Source organism: Pleuronectes platessa, chromosome 12, assembly GCF_947347685.1.
Source record: "Pleuronectes platessa chromosome 12, fPlePla1.1, whole genome shotgun sequence".
NCBI classification, from domain to species: domain Eukaryota; kingdom Metazoa; phylum Chordata; class Actinopteri; order Pleuronectiformes; family Pleuronectidae; genus Pleuronectes; species Pleuronectes platessa.
The window spans coordinates 1,742,765-1,757,844 of record NC_070637.1 but is presented as its reverse complement, the minus strand read 5'-3'; the positions used below and the strand labels follow the sequence as shown (position 1 = coordinate 1,757,844).

Genomic DNA, 15,080 nt, shown 5'->3' with positions numbered 1-15,080 from the left:
ACCGCAATAAGACTGTACAACTCATCTACCTCTGTCAGAGCCACCATCACAGAACTGCACTAAATAAACCTGTTTCCTTGCACTGTGTACCCTGTACAACACTCCGCTATGTGTTAATATAAACCATATTGATACTATATATAATTTTATACAATAATATTGTCTTTTGCACACTGTCTACATATTCTTACACTCATAGTATATTATATTATCTACTGTATAGTCGAATACTTATATTTATACCTCTACTATATATCATATCATATTATATCATACTCTTTGTATATTCTTTGTATATAATATTTATACATGTGTACATGTTATTATTATTATATTTACTATTATTATATATACTGTTGCTGCCATTATTACTATATACTGCTCTTATACTGGTAGAATTACTATCATATATAAATATATATATTATGTCATATTATATACTATATATACTGTACTATTTGTATATACTGTCTAACAATAACATTACCATCATATCATCAGTACTATTACCATCATCTTGCCACTGCACCTTATCTACCTATTTATCTTGTGTTCCTGTTTTTTTATTCTTTCTACCTCAATATTTTTTATTTTATTGTATTGTATTGTATTTTATTGTACCCAAATATACCTGCTGCTATGACGACTTAATTTCCCTTTGGGGATGAATAAAGTAATCTATCTATCTAATACTGGAGAAATGTGCTCTCTTCTCTTTGTTCTCGTCAGGACACGTGCTGCGGCATTTTGGACAAGCTGTAGAGTCTTTAACGACTTACTGCTGGAGCCAGATAATAATGAATTACAATAGTCCAGTCTCGAAGTAACAAAGGCGTGGACTAGTTTTTCTGCATCTTTTTGTGAAAGGACATGTCTAATTTTTGAAATATTACGCAAGTGGAAAAAAGCGGTTCTAGAAATTTGTTTTAAGTGACTATTAAAGGATAAATCAGGATCGAAGATCACTCCCAAGTTCCTGACTGTTTCATTGGAAACAAGGGGCAATGTCGTCTAGCGCAGCTATATCATTAGATAATGTATCTCTAAGGTGTTTGGGGCCAAGTATTATAACCTCTGTTTTGTCTGAGTTTAATAAGAGAAAATTGCGGGTCATCCAGGTTTTTATGTCCTTGAGACATGTTCGAAGTTTAGTTAATTGATTACTTTGTTCAGGTTTTATTGACAAATATAACTGGGTGTCATCCGCATAGCAGTGGAAATTTACCGAGTGTGTCCTGATAATGTTTCCTAGTGGAAGCATATGTAATGAGAATAAAATTGGGCCGAGCACAGAGCCCTGTGGAACACCATGGTTAACTTTGGTGCGCACAAATGACTCATCATTAATTTGCACGAATTGGGAGCGATCAGAAAAATACGATTTAAACCAGTTAAGGGCGGTTCCATTAATGTTAATTAACTGTTTGAGTCTTTGTAATAAAATTTGATGGTCAATTGTGTCGAATGCTGCACTGAGATCTAACAGAACGAGGACAGACACAAGTCCCTGATCTGAGGCTATTAAAAGGTCATTAGTGACTTTTGCCAAGGCTGTCTCTGTATGATTGGCTCTAAACCCCGACTGAAAGTCTTCATATATATTATTTTCCTGGAGAAACTCACACAGCTGATTGGCTACAACTTTTTCTAAGATTTTAGACATGAAGGGGAGATTAGATATTGGCCTGTAATTGGCTAAAACTTCTGGGTCTAGAGTGGGTTTTTTGAGTAGGGGTTTGATGACAGCTATTTTAAAAGACTGTGGTACATAACCTGATGATAATGACAGATTGATAATGTTAAGTAACGAACTATCCGTTAGGGGCAGAATTTCTTTAAGTAGTTTTGTAGGAATGGGATCTAAGATACAGGTTGTTGGTTTAGAACCTGAGATTATTTTGGTAAACTGATCACGGGTGATCAGAGAGAAGCTGTCTAAGTAATGGGTAGGATTCTCAGCCGTTTCTGAGATCTCTGTTGTTGGGAGGGTATTAGTGCCAATTGAGGGCAGAAGATGGTTGATTTTATTTCTAATAGTTTGAATTTTATCATTAAAAAAGGTCATAAATATATTGCTATTTAGGGATCGAGGAATACTGGGTTCGGTGGAGGTGTGACTCTCTGTCAGCCTGGCTACAGTGCTGAAGAGAAACCTGGGGTTGTTTCTATTCTCTTCTATTAGTTTTGAATAGTAGGGGGCTCTTGCTTTGTGGAGAGCCTTTTTATATTCTTTAACACTATTCTTCCAGTCTATTCGATTTTCAACATGGTTGCTGAAGCGCCACTTCCTTTCTAGTTTTCTTGATAATTGTTTTAACTCATTTGTCTGGGAATTATACCACGGAGCTAATTTACTATGTTTGACATTTTTCTTTTTCAGAGGCGCTATTGAGTCTAATGTTAATCGTAATGAGTCTGCAGAGCTATCAACGAGGTGGTCGATCTCCATGGAGCTCAGGTTTTTAAAGAATTTGTTGTTTATATCTACTGCTAATACGGGTTTAATTGTAATTGGAATTATTTCCTAAAATTTAGCTACAGCACTATCAGGTAGACATCTAGAAAATGAATTTTTTATTAGTGGCATATATTCAGTTATTGAAAAATCAAAGGTTATTAAATTATGGTCTGATAGAACTGGATTGCGCGGAAGTACTGTTAAATTTTCAATTCCGACACCGTACGATAATACCAAGTCAAGTGTGTGGGTACAACAATGAGTAGGTTTGTGCACACACTGACTGAAACCAATAGAGTCTAGTATTGAAATAAATGCTATGCTAAGGCAATCTTTATTATTGTCAACATGAATATTAAAGTCACCAACAATAATAATTTTATCGGTCTTTAAGATAAAAACTCAGGGAATTCCTTTAAAAATTCAGAATAAGCCATCGGAGCACGGTAAACTACAGCAAATATGATTGGCTGTTGGTGGTTCCTAGATTGGCGTGGAAGACTGACAGGAAGTAGTCTGCTTACAGTGTTCATTTTGGGTCTTTACATATATATTTGGACCCTACATTTTTTTTATTTAAAACTTTATAAGAAATGGTAAAAGTTTGTTTTTCATGCAAGATCTTCAGGAACTTTGATGTTATAGAATTCCTATGAAGATGTCATTTTTATATTTCTAAACTTCCTGTCAGGTTATCTGATTTTCATCAGCTATTTCTCCATTACTGGAACTCCTACAACTTTACCCCTCACTTAGTGCAGATATGGAACCATAGATTAATTTTATATAAGAAAAAAAACTTCTTCAACAGTGAATGGATGAAGTTGGCTTATTTGAAATGTTTTCATAAAAAAAACCCAACCATTACAAGCAATACAACACGATAATAAGGGATATTCCGCAAGCAAAGATTATTGAAATAAAGGGTATATTACCTTATTCTGTGGTTACCCCACAAGAGCCTATGTTAAGTAATAATGGTCATAGATTTCCATATAAAACAAATGCAACAACTAAATAGAAACTATCATCACCTCCATTTTCTAACCTTCACCCTTGAAAAGGACACATTTTTCGAGAATAAGCCAGCAGTTTTATAGTTAATATTAGAACCTTTCCTTTCCAATATCACCTAAGATGAAAGCAGTTCGTTTTTTTCCCATTTTTTTTCCCAATATTGCTGTAGTGTAACTCTAACTTTTTGGAATGCTCTCCAGTACTAGTTATCTTGTATTGATTAACATTATCCAGTTCTAACATAGAAAAACATACAATTTGATATTCTAATGGAGGACAAATCAGCAGTTTTGGGAAAATAATTTAATTATTTTAGCAAGTATTTCTTACATGAAGCACAATCTCTCACAGTATCTGTGCAGTATCTATGCACCTTATTTCCCGATTGACTACTTTTGTGTAATTTTTTTCCTTCCTTATGTGTGTTTTGTACAATATATTCTATTCTTTCCTGCTTTTGCCAATTGCTATTTATTGTGTTAAATTTCAAAATATTTATGACGTACCTTATTGTTTGTAATATGTTTGAATTTGAATTGAAAAAAATAGATGCATTCGAGTTGGACTTTATCTTACTGCGGCAGACTTGATCCGCCGGCAGATGGAGAGGTGGAGTAAAAAAAGGTGGCCAATAAGTCAATGCAGAGCAAGTCAAATATTATTATACCATTCTGTATGGGTAACTGGTAAACTTGATCATTGCTGTGATCCGTCTGTGCTAGTTAAAAGACAGAATGTATGATGTTAATGTTATACCTGTCGGAATTGATGTGTCATCCACTGGCAGGTAGGACTGAGCACTGATGGACACTTGGTGGTCGTAGATATCTGCTGCACCCTGCCCACAAACACACATAAGCACGTTCACATGCACACACACAGACGCAAACAAGTGACATGCTGCATCCTTCTGTTGCCTAGTTTTGTACATCTGCGTCAATGAGCCTGTAAGCACTTAAACTTTGTCTACATTTGGGTCCTCAATCCTGTGTTCACTTCTCCAACCTGTATTGGCACTTTAATTACATTGAAACAGAGACATGCAAGACCCAGAGAGGATGACTTTCAGTTTTGATGACCTCCAAAACTCTAACGCAATTACAGACCAATCTTTGACTAGTACACAAAAAAGTATCAAAATCTAATGGATTGCTTTCAGCAGTGATCACTCTCATTCTTCACAGCTGTGGCCAATGTAGCAGCACGAGATGGTCAGGGGGTGATACCAGCTTGAAGGAGGCTAACATGCTAGCCAGGACAAAGGAAACTGGGTAAAGTGATAGCAAACACCAACATAGACACTTCAAAAAATGAAAAACATTTTAGCACACCATCGTACTTACTCATCCTCCAGACTCAATCCATCCAACTTCAAAATTTTGTCAGCCAAATCATAAGACTTTGTTAAAGTTGAAATGAGGAGGTTTTTGACATATTTATATTATATATATATTTTTGATGAAACAGGAAGTACTTTATAACTGGCCTGATATTGGTAAAATCTCCGAACTTTGTGTGTCAATAAGAGTCATGGCTTGACCACACCTAGTGAACATCGTGAAGCTACTAAGTTTTCAGCAAATGGTGTGGTTGGACCATGCACATGTCAGTTATAAAGTACTTTTTGATTAATGAAACATTCTCCTAATCTAAAATGCCACTAAACTAAAAACCATATGCAAGGTTTTAAGATTAGACTAGGGAAATATGAAGTTGATCAGATGAAGGCCCTAGGACAAGTGTGGGGATTGTGTTTGGGTGTTGGGTTGTTTTGCTGTGTCTCCTCCTTCCATTCGGTTTTCTCCCTGTGTTTGTTGTGTGTGGCAGGGGGTGTGGCTGGCTCCTTGGCTGCAGCGGACGAGGCACACCTGCTTGCAATTCATCTAATCATCCCCTCCATAAAAGCATGGTCGTCTCACCACTTCGACGCCAGATTAATCCGTCTACTTCGGTAGCTGTTGCGCTGCAGAACTCTCGACCCTCGTGTCCTTTGGATGTCCTCTAACCTTTGTGCTTTCCTTCAACCCAGAACCTTTGTGTGCCTCACCGCTCGGCTCCTCATCCTCTTCTCAACCAGGATCTCCAAGCCTGCCAGCACCCTGCCGCTCCAGCCTTCATCTACCTCTCCTACAAATAAACTCTGTTCATTTACCTCAACAACCAGTTTGTGTCTCCTTTGGGGTCCAAACCTTCACTCACCCTTAACAACGAGGTCGTCAAAGTATGAGCTGTGTAAATGGCAATTAAATGCAGCTAATTGACAATTAGCTAAATAAAATTGCAGATTTCTTGGGATTTAGGGTATGACTCCAGAAAGCATTTTAAAAGTCACAGGCAACTAGACGTCCTGTTAAAATGTCATACATCTAAAGTAAAGTTAATGCATGGGTGGTGCTCAAGCCTAGCCTGGATGCCAGACGAACTTAGCCCCGCCCACAACATTTTTGGTCGGGCAGTTCGGTCTGGACTCGCTCCATTGGGGAAAAATTATGGGGCGTGTTTCAACTGACCAGGAAGTAAAATTCCTCTTCGCTCAATTGGATAGACCTACAACCAATCAGAGCAACGTAGTATGTGACGTATGCTAAGCAACGCATTGTGAGTTATTTACTAACGCCGGGTTCACACCGGACGCTTCAGCGCAGCGCCAAGCCTTAAATAACAGCTGGCTCCCATCCACTCCCATGTTAAAACTTTGTGCCGGTCACACCGGAGGCTGAAGCACAGCGAGGCAGCCTTGGCGCAGCGTGTTGCTTCAGCCTCCGGTGTGACCGGCACAAAGCCGTGCAGCGATCTACTGGATCAACGGGTGATATTATTAGCGCTGCCCGGCGGTTCAGCGTCGCTTCAGCGTCCGTTGTGAACAGCCAAGCGCCGGGGCGATAGGGATTAGCGTGGTGCTTTGGCGTCGCCTCCACGTTCTGTGTTCCTCTTTCAAAATGAATGCGCTGTCGATATCTTCTAAAACAGACTCAATGGCAGCATCTACACATCTCAGCTCGCCAGCGGCAGGCATGTTTGTTGAAAACGAATTCAACCCGAGGGCACTGTGATGACGTGGCTGATTACGTTACCGTTGATCATCTGTCAATCATCGTATAAGGCCCGCCCTGACAATCTGATTGGCCCGGTCGGGCCATAATTTTTTCCCAATGGAGCGACTCCAGACCGAACTGCCCGACCAAATCTGTTGTGGGCGGGGCTAAGTTCGTCTGGCATCCAGGCTAGCTCAAGCCCATATAAAGGTTCTGAATTGTCCATCTGTGGTAATGGTAGGGCTACTACACCACCCCCTCCCACCAACATGCACAAAGGTGCAAAGGCCCTTCAGTAGCAGCTTCAAATCAAATTCCTACTATAGGTCTTCCACCTTCCCTACAACAAATACAGTGATGACATTTATGATAATTGTACAGCTGATCATATGCTCTTACCTGTCCAGCCAGGTTGAAGTAGGAGTGGTTGGTGAGGTTGATGGGGGTGGTTTTAGTTGATCTAGCTTGGTAGTCAGCAGTTAGTGTTTCCCCCTGCATGAACAAACTAGATCTTACTAACTCACATCTGCAAGCCATTCATTCATATGAAAAAATAATTAAATGTATGTGAGAATGATTGTTGTGACAAAGTGGGTGAGAACATGCCACTTGTCCCCTCTTCATAAATTTAATTATGCCTATTAATTGTTTGTTCAAATTGGGTGAAGTATAACAAGATGTCTTTGAGTGATACACCTTATTTTTCTTATAGGATCACATTTGCACTTTTGTCACAAAAAGTACTGCAACAAAAGTGATATGCCACAAGGTTGAACAGTTATGACAAGGTGTGTTTACCTGTAGCGCGTAGGTGACAGAAACCTGTACCTCACCAGGATAACCCTGGTCTCCATCTGGACTTGTAAGACTCAGCTGTACCCCACCTTCCACTGCTGTAGCAAGCCAGATTGCCTGACAAACACATACAAATCTGGGTTTCAATTTGCATTTTTCCATACTCACTCTTCCAACACAGGCATGGAGTTAAAGTACCCAGAAGGTGCACTTAAAATTGTGAAAAGTTGAGTATAAACAACAACTGATTATCCTCAATAATCTGGAACACAGAAGAAAGTAAAACATTGAGCGAGGAAAGCTATATGGTGATGGCTATATGGTCCCTGAGAAATGTATGTAAAAAATTTGGGTGAAGTGTAAAGCTGCATCAGGTCGGAGGACATCAGCTGGTCTTCGCTTTGGCCGAGCACACATTTCCTTACACCTAAAATAATTTAGCCACATGTGTCCCAGACCACCTGTGAATGTGGTCTGAGTGATCTGATGTCAAGACACATTGAGGATGCATTTGAGGATCTTTCGCTGGACAGAAACTCAGATATTAAGAAACGATGGGCCTCCTTCAGCAGCTGTTCTTGAGAACAAATTTCTTTCTTTTATGTAAGAACAGAATCTGTGCTCATGAAGTGCACTCTTAAGCACACTTGACTACCGACACGATTGTGCAAAATAATCAGTTATTGAATTTTTTTATATTCTACAGTTGTATTATATAGTAGGATTAAAATAACCATAATTTTTTTTAATATGACTAAAGAACCCGCAAATTTATCATTGCTGGCATGTGGTTCTAAACAAAGAAACACATCACTTAAACCACTGACGCCCATGGTCTGTGTCCTAGAAGCCTGAGCTGCATTTTGCTATCCACAGTAGTCCAAATGTTCAGTTGAGGGTAGACCAACTGCACAGTGTTTCCAATGATCCGCTGATCCAGCTCAGTTAACTGCCAGCCTGTCCCCTTCCCTTTCCCTCCCTTTTCCATGTATGACAATATTTCTTTTCAATCAATCAATCAATCAAATTTTATTTGTATAGCCCATATTCACAAATTACAATTCATCTCATAGGGCTTTAACAGGGTGTGGCATCCTCTGTCCTTAACCCTCAGCAAGAGTAAGGAAAAACTACTAAAAACCCTTTTAACAGGGTAAAAATATGTAGAAACCTCAGAGAGAGCCACATGTGAGGGATCCCTCTCCCAGGACGGACAGAAGTGCAATAGATGCCACGTGCAGGAAAACATCATCAATAATCAAAGTCTCTAGCAGCATTTGATGAGGGTAGACATCCCGAAGGACAACCCCAACATGACATGCCAAGCAGTCCCGCTGCAAGCACAGTCCATGCTCAGCAACCATCTAGACCACGATCCACCATCCAGACCAGACGCCACTCCAGTCCTCAGTCACCGTCCACCGCCGCCCACCAGGACCCATCACAAGCCACCACCGCGGTCCTGGTCCACCGCCCGTGCCCAATGCCAACGCGACACAGGGTCCGCCACCAGCACCACGATCAGCCCAGAATCCGCCACAATGGATCCACCACCGCGACCCCCGGTGTACGATCCACAAACCGCAATCCATGGTGCGGCCACAGAGGCCCTGGATCTGCGGGTGATAAAGCAAAGGGATTCCGGGGAAGGGGGATAGGGATGGAGAAGAGGAAGGAGAAGCTGGAAAGAGAAGCTCCTTGTGTCATGTGTCATAAAATAGAACAAGTAACGTTCTGGCGCACTAATTAGCTCTAACTATAAGCTTTATCAAAAAGGAAGGTTTTGAGTCTACTCTTAAATGAAAAGATGGTATCTGCCTCCCGAACTGAAAGTGGTAGATTATTCCACAGACGAGGGGCTTGATGGCTAAAAGCTCTGGCTCCTACTGTTTTTTTAGAGAATTTAGGGACGACAAGTAGGCTTTAATTCTGGGAGCGGAGTGCTCTAGCGGGTTTATAAGGTACTAACAGCTCTTTAAGGTAAAAAGGCGCCATATTATTAAGGGCCTTGAAGGTGAGGAGGAGAATTTTAAATTCTATTCTAGATTTAACTGGAAGCCAGTGTAGCGACGCTAGTACTGGAGAAATGTGCTCTCTTCTCTTTGTTCTCGTCAGGACACGTGCTGCGGCATTTTGGACAAGCTGTAGAGTCTTTAACGACTTACTGCTGGAGCCTGATAATAATGAATTACAATAGTCCAGTCTCGATGTAACAAAGGCGTGGACTAGTTTTTCTGCATCTTTTTGGGAAAGGACATGTCTAATTTTGGAAAAATTACGTAAGTGGAAAAAAGCGGTCCTAGAAATTTGTTTTAAGTGAGAATTAAAGGATAAATCAGGATCAAAGATCACTCCCAAGTTCCTGACTGTTTCATTGGAAGCAAGGGCAATGTCGTCTAGCGCAGCTATATCATTAGATAATGCATCTCTAAGGTGTTTGGGGCCAAGTATTATAACCTCTGTTTTGTCTGAGTTTAATAAGAGAAAATTGCGGGTCATCCAGGTTTTTATGTCCTTGAGACATGTTCGAAGTTTAGTTAATTGATTACTTTGTTCAGGTTTTATTGACAAATATAACTGGGTGTCATCCGCATAGCAGTGGAAATTTACCGAGTGTGTCCTGATAATGTTTCCTAGTGGAAGCATATATAATGAGAATAAAATTGGGCCGAGCACAGAGCCCTGTGGAACACCATGGTTAACTTTGGTGCGCACAGATGACTCATCATTAATTCTTTTGATTTTACATTTAAGGTCAAACTTTTTTTTTAACTCATCACCTGTGTGACTTTCTGCTGTATTGTTTTTTATCATTTATTATCCACTGCTGACACTACAAAATATAGTACAGCTTTTTTTGTGATTTGATTCAAGAGGACCACCAGCTTTAAACTTCCCTTTGGGCATGTCCTTTCACAAAAAGATGCAGAAAAACTAGCCCACGCCTTTGTTACATCGAGACTGGACTATTGTAATTCATTATTATCAGGCTCCAGCAGTAAGTCGTTAAAGACTCTACAGCTTGTCCAAAATGCCGCAGCACGTGTCCTGACGAGAACAAAGAGAAGAGAGCACATTTCTCCAGTATTAGCATCGCTACACTGGCTTCCAGTTAAATCTAATATAGAATTTAAAATTCTTCTCCTCACCTTCAAGGCCCTTAATAATATAGCGCCTTTTTACCTTAAAGAGCTGTTAGTACCTTATAAACCCACTAGAGCACTCCGCTCCCAGAATTCAAGCCTACTTGTCGTCCCTAAAGTCTCTAAAAGTAGAGTAGGAGCCAGAGCTTTCAGCCATCAAGCCCCTCGGCTGTGGAATCATCTACCACTTTCAGTTCGGGAGGCAGATACCATCTTTTCATTTAAGAGTAGGCTCAAAACCTTCCTTTTTGATAAAGCTTATAGTTAGAGCTAATTAGTGCGGAAGAACTTAACTTTTTCTATTTTTATGACACATGACACACGGGGCTTCTCTTTCCAGCTTCTCCTTCCTCTTCTCCATCCCTATCCCCCTTCCCCGGAATCCCTTTGCTTTATCACCCGCAGATCCAGGGCCTCTGTGGCCGCACCATGGATTGCGGTTTGTGGATCGCGCACCGGGGGTCGCAGTGTTGGATCCAGTGTGGCGGATTCTGAGTTATGTGGGCTGATCGTGGTGCTGGTGCCGGACCCTGTGTCGCGTTGGCATTGGGCACGGGCGGTGGACCAGGACCGCGGTGTTGGCTCGTGATGGGTCCTGGTGGGCGGCGGTAGACGGTGACTGAGGATTGGAGTGGCGTCTGGTCTGGATGGTGGATCGTGGTCTGGATGGTTGCTGACCATGGACTGTGATTGCAGCAGGACTGCTTGGCATGTCATGTTGGGGTTGTCCTTCGGGATGTCTACCCTCATCAAATGCTGCTAGAGACTTTAATCTTTAATCTTGAAGACTTTAATCTTGATGATGTTTTCCTGCACGTGGCATCTATTGCACTTCTGTCCGTCCTGGGAGAGGGATCCCTCACATGTGGCTCTCTCTGAGGTTTCTACGTATTTTTACCCTGTTAAAAGGGTTTCTAGTAGTTTTTCCTTACTCTTGCTGAGGGTTAAGGACAGAGGATGTCACACCCTGTTAAAGCCCTATGAGATGAATTGTAATTGTGAATACGGGCTATACAAATAAAATTTGATTGATTGATTGATTGATTCTTTGCTCCTTACATTTTTTTATAGTTTCTGTGATTTCAGTGTGTGCAATCTCCTGCCCTTTTAAGGACATTGGCGGGGGAAATTTAGATTTTTTTGGGGAAAAACACCGAAGATGATACTGGCGAATGAGGATCACTGTCGAAAACATTTCCACCTTGTCACCAGTCCAAGAAATGACATCCCTTGTCTTTTCAACACTGATGTTCCTCATTGGAAGTATTCTGCAACCAAGCAATCAATTACAGTGCAGACAGTCTGCTTCCTATAAAAGCAGCAGTATATGTGAATGGTCATGTGATATCCTTTTTCAGGCATGTTAGTAGACACTGAAATCTTTTCTGACACAGAGCCTAAGCACTCATCTCGACTGAAGTCGTTTCAATTTTAATGTAGCATTTTAAGGGTAGTAAAAAGTGGATTGCCAGGATTGCCATGACATCTGAAAATAATGATCATGTCCCTTTAAGGTGATACAATTTTGGATTTAGCAGCCTCCCAGAGGTAATAGCAGACTGACAATTTTTTTTTATAAAAGACTAAATGATGCTAATTCTTTAAAAATAAAGTTGGGAGGATCAAATTTTCTAAATGAATTTGAACATTTATCCTCAAAGAAGATCCTCAAAAGAGAGAGCAATCTCTATGATGTCTATGTAATGTAGTATAGCAAAGTAAGAAAGGCTAAGTCTTAGCATAAGGTAACATTCCGTGCTTATTTACAACAAGCAGTGTTTGCTATTGGGCAGGTATCAATGTCATTTTAATGTTTGGTCGCAAGCCAGTTGTAGCACAGTGAGCACAAGAACAGCACAGAAAACAACCCAGCAATTCAAAGGATTATAGGCATTAAGCATATAATGATGTCTGGCCATTCATCAGACTCACATCTCCTAGAATAAAAAAATGACCTGTATGGTCGGATGCTTATTTCATTAACTCAATTCCTTTATGTATTCATACTGGTATGAACATTAACAAGGGAAAATTACAGGCACAAGCGTGTTCATCAGTTAGAACAGAATGCCTTGTCTCAGCTGTTATAATACACTACATTAATGGCAGGAACACTGCCTGCATGCTTGTTAGCAACTTCCTCATGGCAACTTCCTTGCTGAACTGCAAGGCCTCACTGCTGTGGCACATAGGCAGTGAAGCTGCTCTAACCTGTTTACCTGGTTGCTGAAATGAAAACAGGATGTTACACATATCACCTTCAATGTCCTGGCCTAAGATAAGTTAAATCTGTAGCAAGCCATATTATGATTTAATATAGACATCTTCTATTACCCACAATTCTTTAATGAAACCTGTGTGAGACAAATAAGAGGGAGAAAACTAATTTTCATCTACAATCGACATAAATTGTTAAAAGCATTTCACAACTCAAACAACACACATTAATACAAACCTTATTAAAACCCCGCAGCCCTCCATGTAGTGCATTAGGCCCATTGTTGATATCGAGTTGGTACTCTTTTCTGTCCACTACAAAGCATCCCCCTGCGATCCTGTTGGCCACACGTCCTACTACAGCTCCCAGGTATCGCTTATCTGACACATAACCTTGCAACACAACACAACACAGTTTACCCTGTTTCATTCAACCCTAAACCTACAAATCTTCCCTCAGCTCTGGCTGTATTTCTCAATGTTGCTCTTTCAAATACAACTTTATGAAAGGAATCAGAATTTATGCAGTCTACAATGTTTGTTCAGTACTGCCTAAAATATTGAAGAAAAAAATAGCAAAACGAGGAAACAATGTTTTTCTGGCATAAGCAGTTTAAACTGAAGTGTAAATGCTGTAAATACACACTGATGCGCCGAGTTGTAAGGGTACTGTTTTAGAGGTATTGTGTAGTGTAAACGCAAATGTTTAGCATTTGATAGTTTAATATTTTATATCTATTTAAATAAAAAAGAACAAATTTAATTTAGCTCTGGCTGGAGACAACACCAGCTGCAATGCCTAACAACATGTTGAAAAGTCATTACTACATTATTATATGAGTACTCTGTAGTACTTAATACATTATAAAGAAGTACTCAGCACTTATGGGTTGGACCACAACCATCTTTGAGCTCCTTAAATTGGTCTCAGTAACACACATCTTATCTAGTTGTGGTGCTCTCTCCTGGTGATTAATTTTGAATAATGTTTTTGAAAGTTTCCTACTATATGAATCTAGTTGTATTCCCCCCCTACCTTCCAGGTCATCATAGCCCAAGACTATGTCCTTCATCTGACCATCCTTCCCTCTGCTGCAAACAGACCTAATGATTGCACCCAGGGTGAGGACCTCCACGCGCAACAGGTTAGATTTGAGGACCCACAGGTCCACACTGCCCAGGCTGGACACCTCTCCCCACTGCTGATGGCTCACTTCAGTCATCTTGGACCTTTCAACAAACAGCACATAACCTTACCATCACAATTAAAATATTGACACTGTCAGAAAGTATTCAGGCATTCAAAAGTTTGCATGCTAATTGTTGTGCCTTTAATTGAATATATTTGCATATTTATCAAAAATGTAAAGCTGAAATCTATCATCACACAACTATTCATTTATTCAGTACTTTGTAGATGCTCCTTTGACTTACCCAATGCTTCTTAGGTAAGGGGTTCATTTGTGGGGTTTGGCTAGGCCACTCAAGGACAGTCAGAAATCTGTCATGAAGACACTACAATGCTGCACTGGCTGACGGATTTGGGTCCCTGTTGTGTGTAGTTTGCATGTACTCTAGAGGAGGTTCCTGGTATCCCTAATTTCTCTTCTCTCGGTTGAGACAGATGCCCGTTCTCACCTCGTTCCAAGTCTGGTTTGCTCATTGTGGGAACTGATTGTCCTCCTGCAACAGTTTATCAACCTTTGCACTTTGGATTCTAAGTCTTGCCCAGTTACCTGATTGGGCTGGATAGCCAACTGTAAGAAGAGTCCCAGTGGTTCCAAGCTTCTTTTATTTCATAGTTTTGAAGCCACCATGCTACTGGGCTTTATGAAATGGCTTTATATCCTGATGTATTTCTATACAACTATTTTACAATATAGAGGTTTGCTTGAACTTAGTGGCTTATTTTTAGTCCTGACATGCAGTGGGGGGCTTAACGATAGGTGTAAGTCTTTCTAAACTATCTCCAATCAAATCCTTAACCCATCTCAACCATGAAAGTAAACACAAAAGAACACAATTTAGTCCAAAGGGCAAAGGGTGTTGAAGAAAAATTCAGTTTTTGACAAATGTATACGTGCACATTTCTAAAATAGGATTATACTTAGTTATTATCTAATCTTACATTTAAACCTACAACACAACAATATGCAAAGCCACTGTGTATTTTGCATGAAATATTCACATCCATCACAGGACATTTCAGAGGCAGTTCTGAGCCACAAACTAGACGCCTTCACAATCAGTTGCATCGGTATCTGCAGCTGCTGTGTTTGTCAGAGGAATCACTCACCTTAAACAAAAAAAGTTAGAAGACGAACGTTGACGTGTTTACGTCCCACTTCCTGTAACGATGACGCGTCGATAGAAGGATTGAGCGTATTCCCTGAGTACAGACTGACAGGCAGCAGC

The 15,080-nt window shown here is 40.4% G+C and overlaps 1 protein-coding gene and 1 long non-coding RNA gene across 2 annotated transcripts in view; one reads left to right on the top strand and one right to left on the bottom strand.

Moving 5' to 3' along the window:
- LOC128453662 (uncharacterized) overlaps nt 1-5,629 on the top strand; it is a 19,199-nt gene extending 13,570 nt beyond the window's left edge. The window contains exons 2-4 of the long non-coding RNA XR_008341531.1: nt 4,660-4,746; nt 5,303-5,426; nt 5,505-5,629. This is a non-coding gene — a long non-coding RNA (uncharacterized LOC128453662). The remainder of the gene's footprint in view (nt 1-4,659; nt 4,747-5,302; nt 5,427-5,504) is intronic.
- Nucleotides 1-15,080, bottom strand: part of galm (galactose mutarotase) — a 23,722-nt gene extending 8,642 nt beyond the window's left edge. The window contains exons 1-6 of the mRNA XM_053436676.1: nt 14,962-15,080; nt 13,702-13,895; nt 12,904-13,058; nt 7,309-7,422; nt 6,910-7,002; nt 4,232-4,313 (exon numbers count right to left, since the gene is read on the bottom strand). Coding sequence (XP_053292651.1) covers nt 4,232-4,313; nt 6,910-7,002; nt 7,309-7,422; nt 12,904-13,058; nt 13,702-13,888 — 631 coding nt within the window. The 5' untranslated portion in view covers nt 13,889-13,895; nt 14,962-15,080. The remainder of the gene's footprint in view (nt 1-4,231; nt 4,314-6,909; nt 7,003-7,308; nt 7,423-12,903; nt 13,059-13,701; nt 13,896-14,961) is intronic.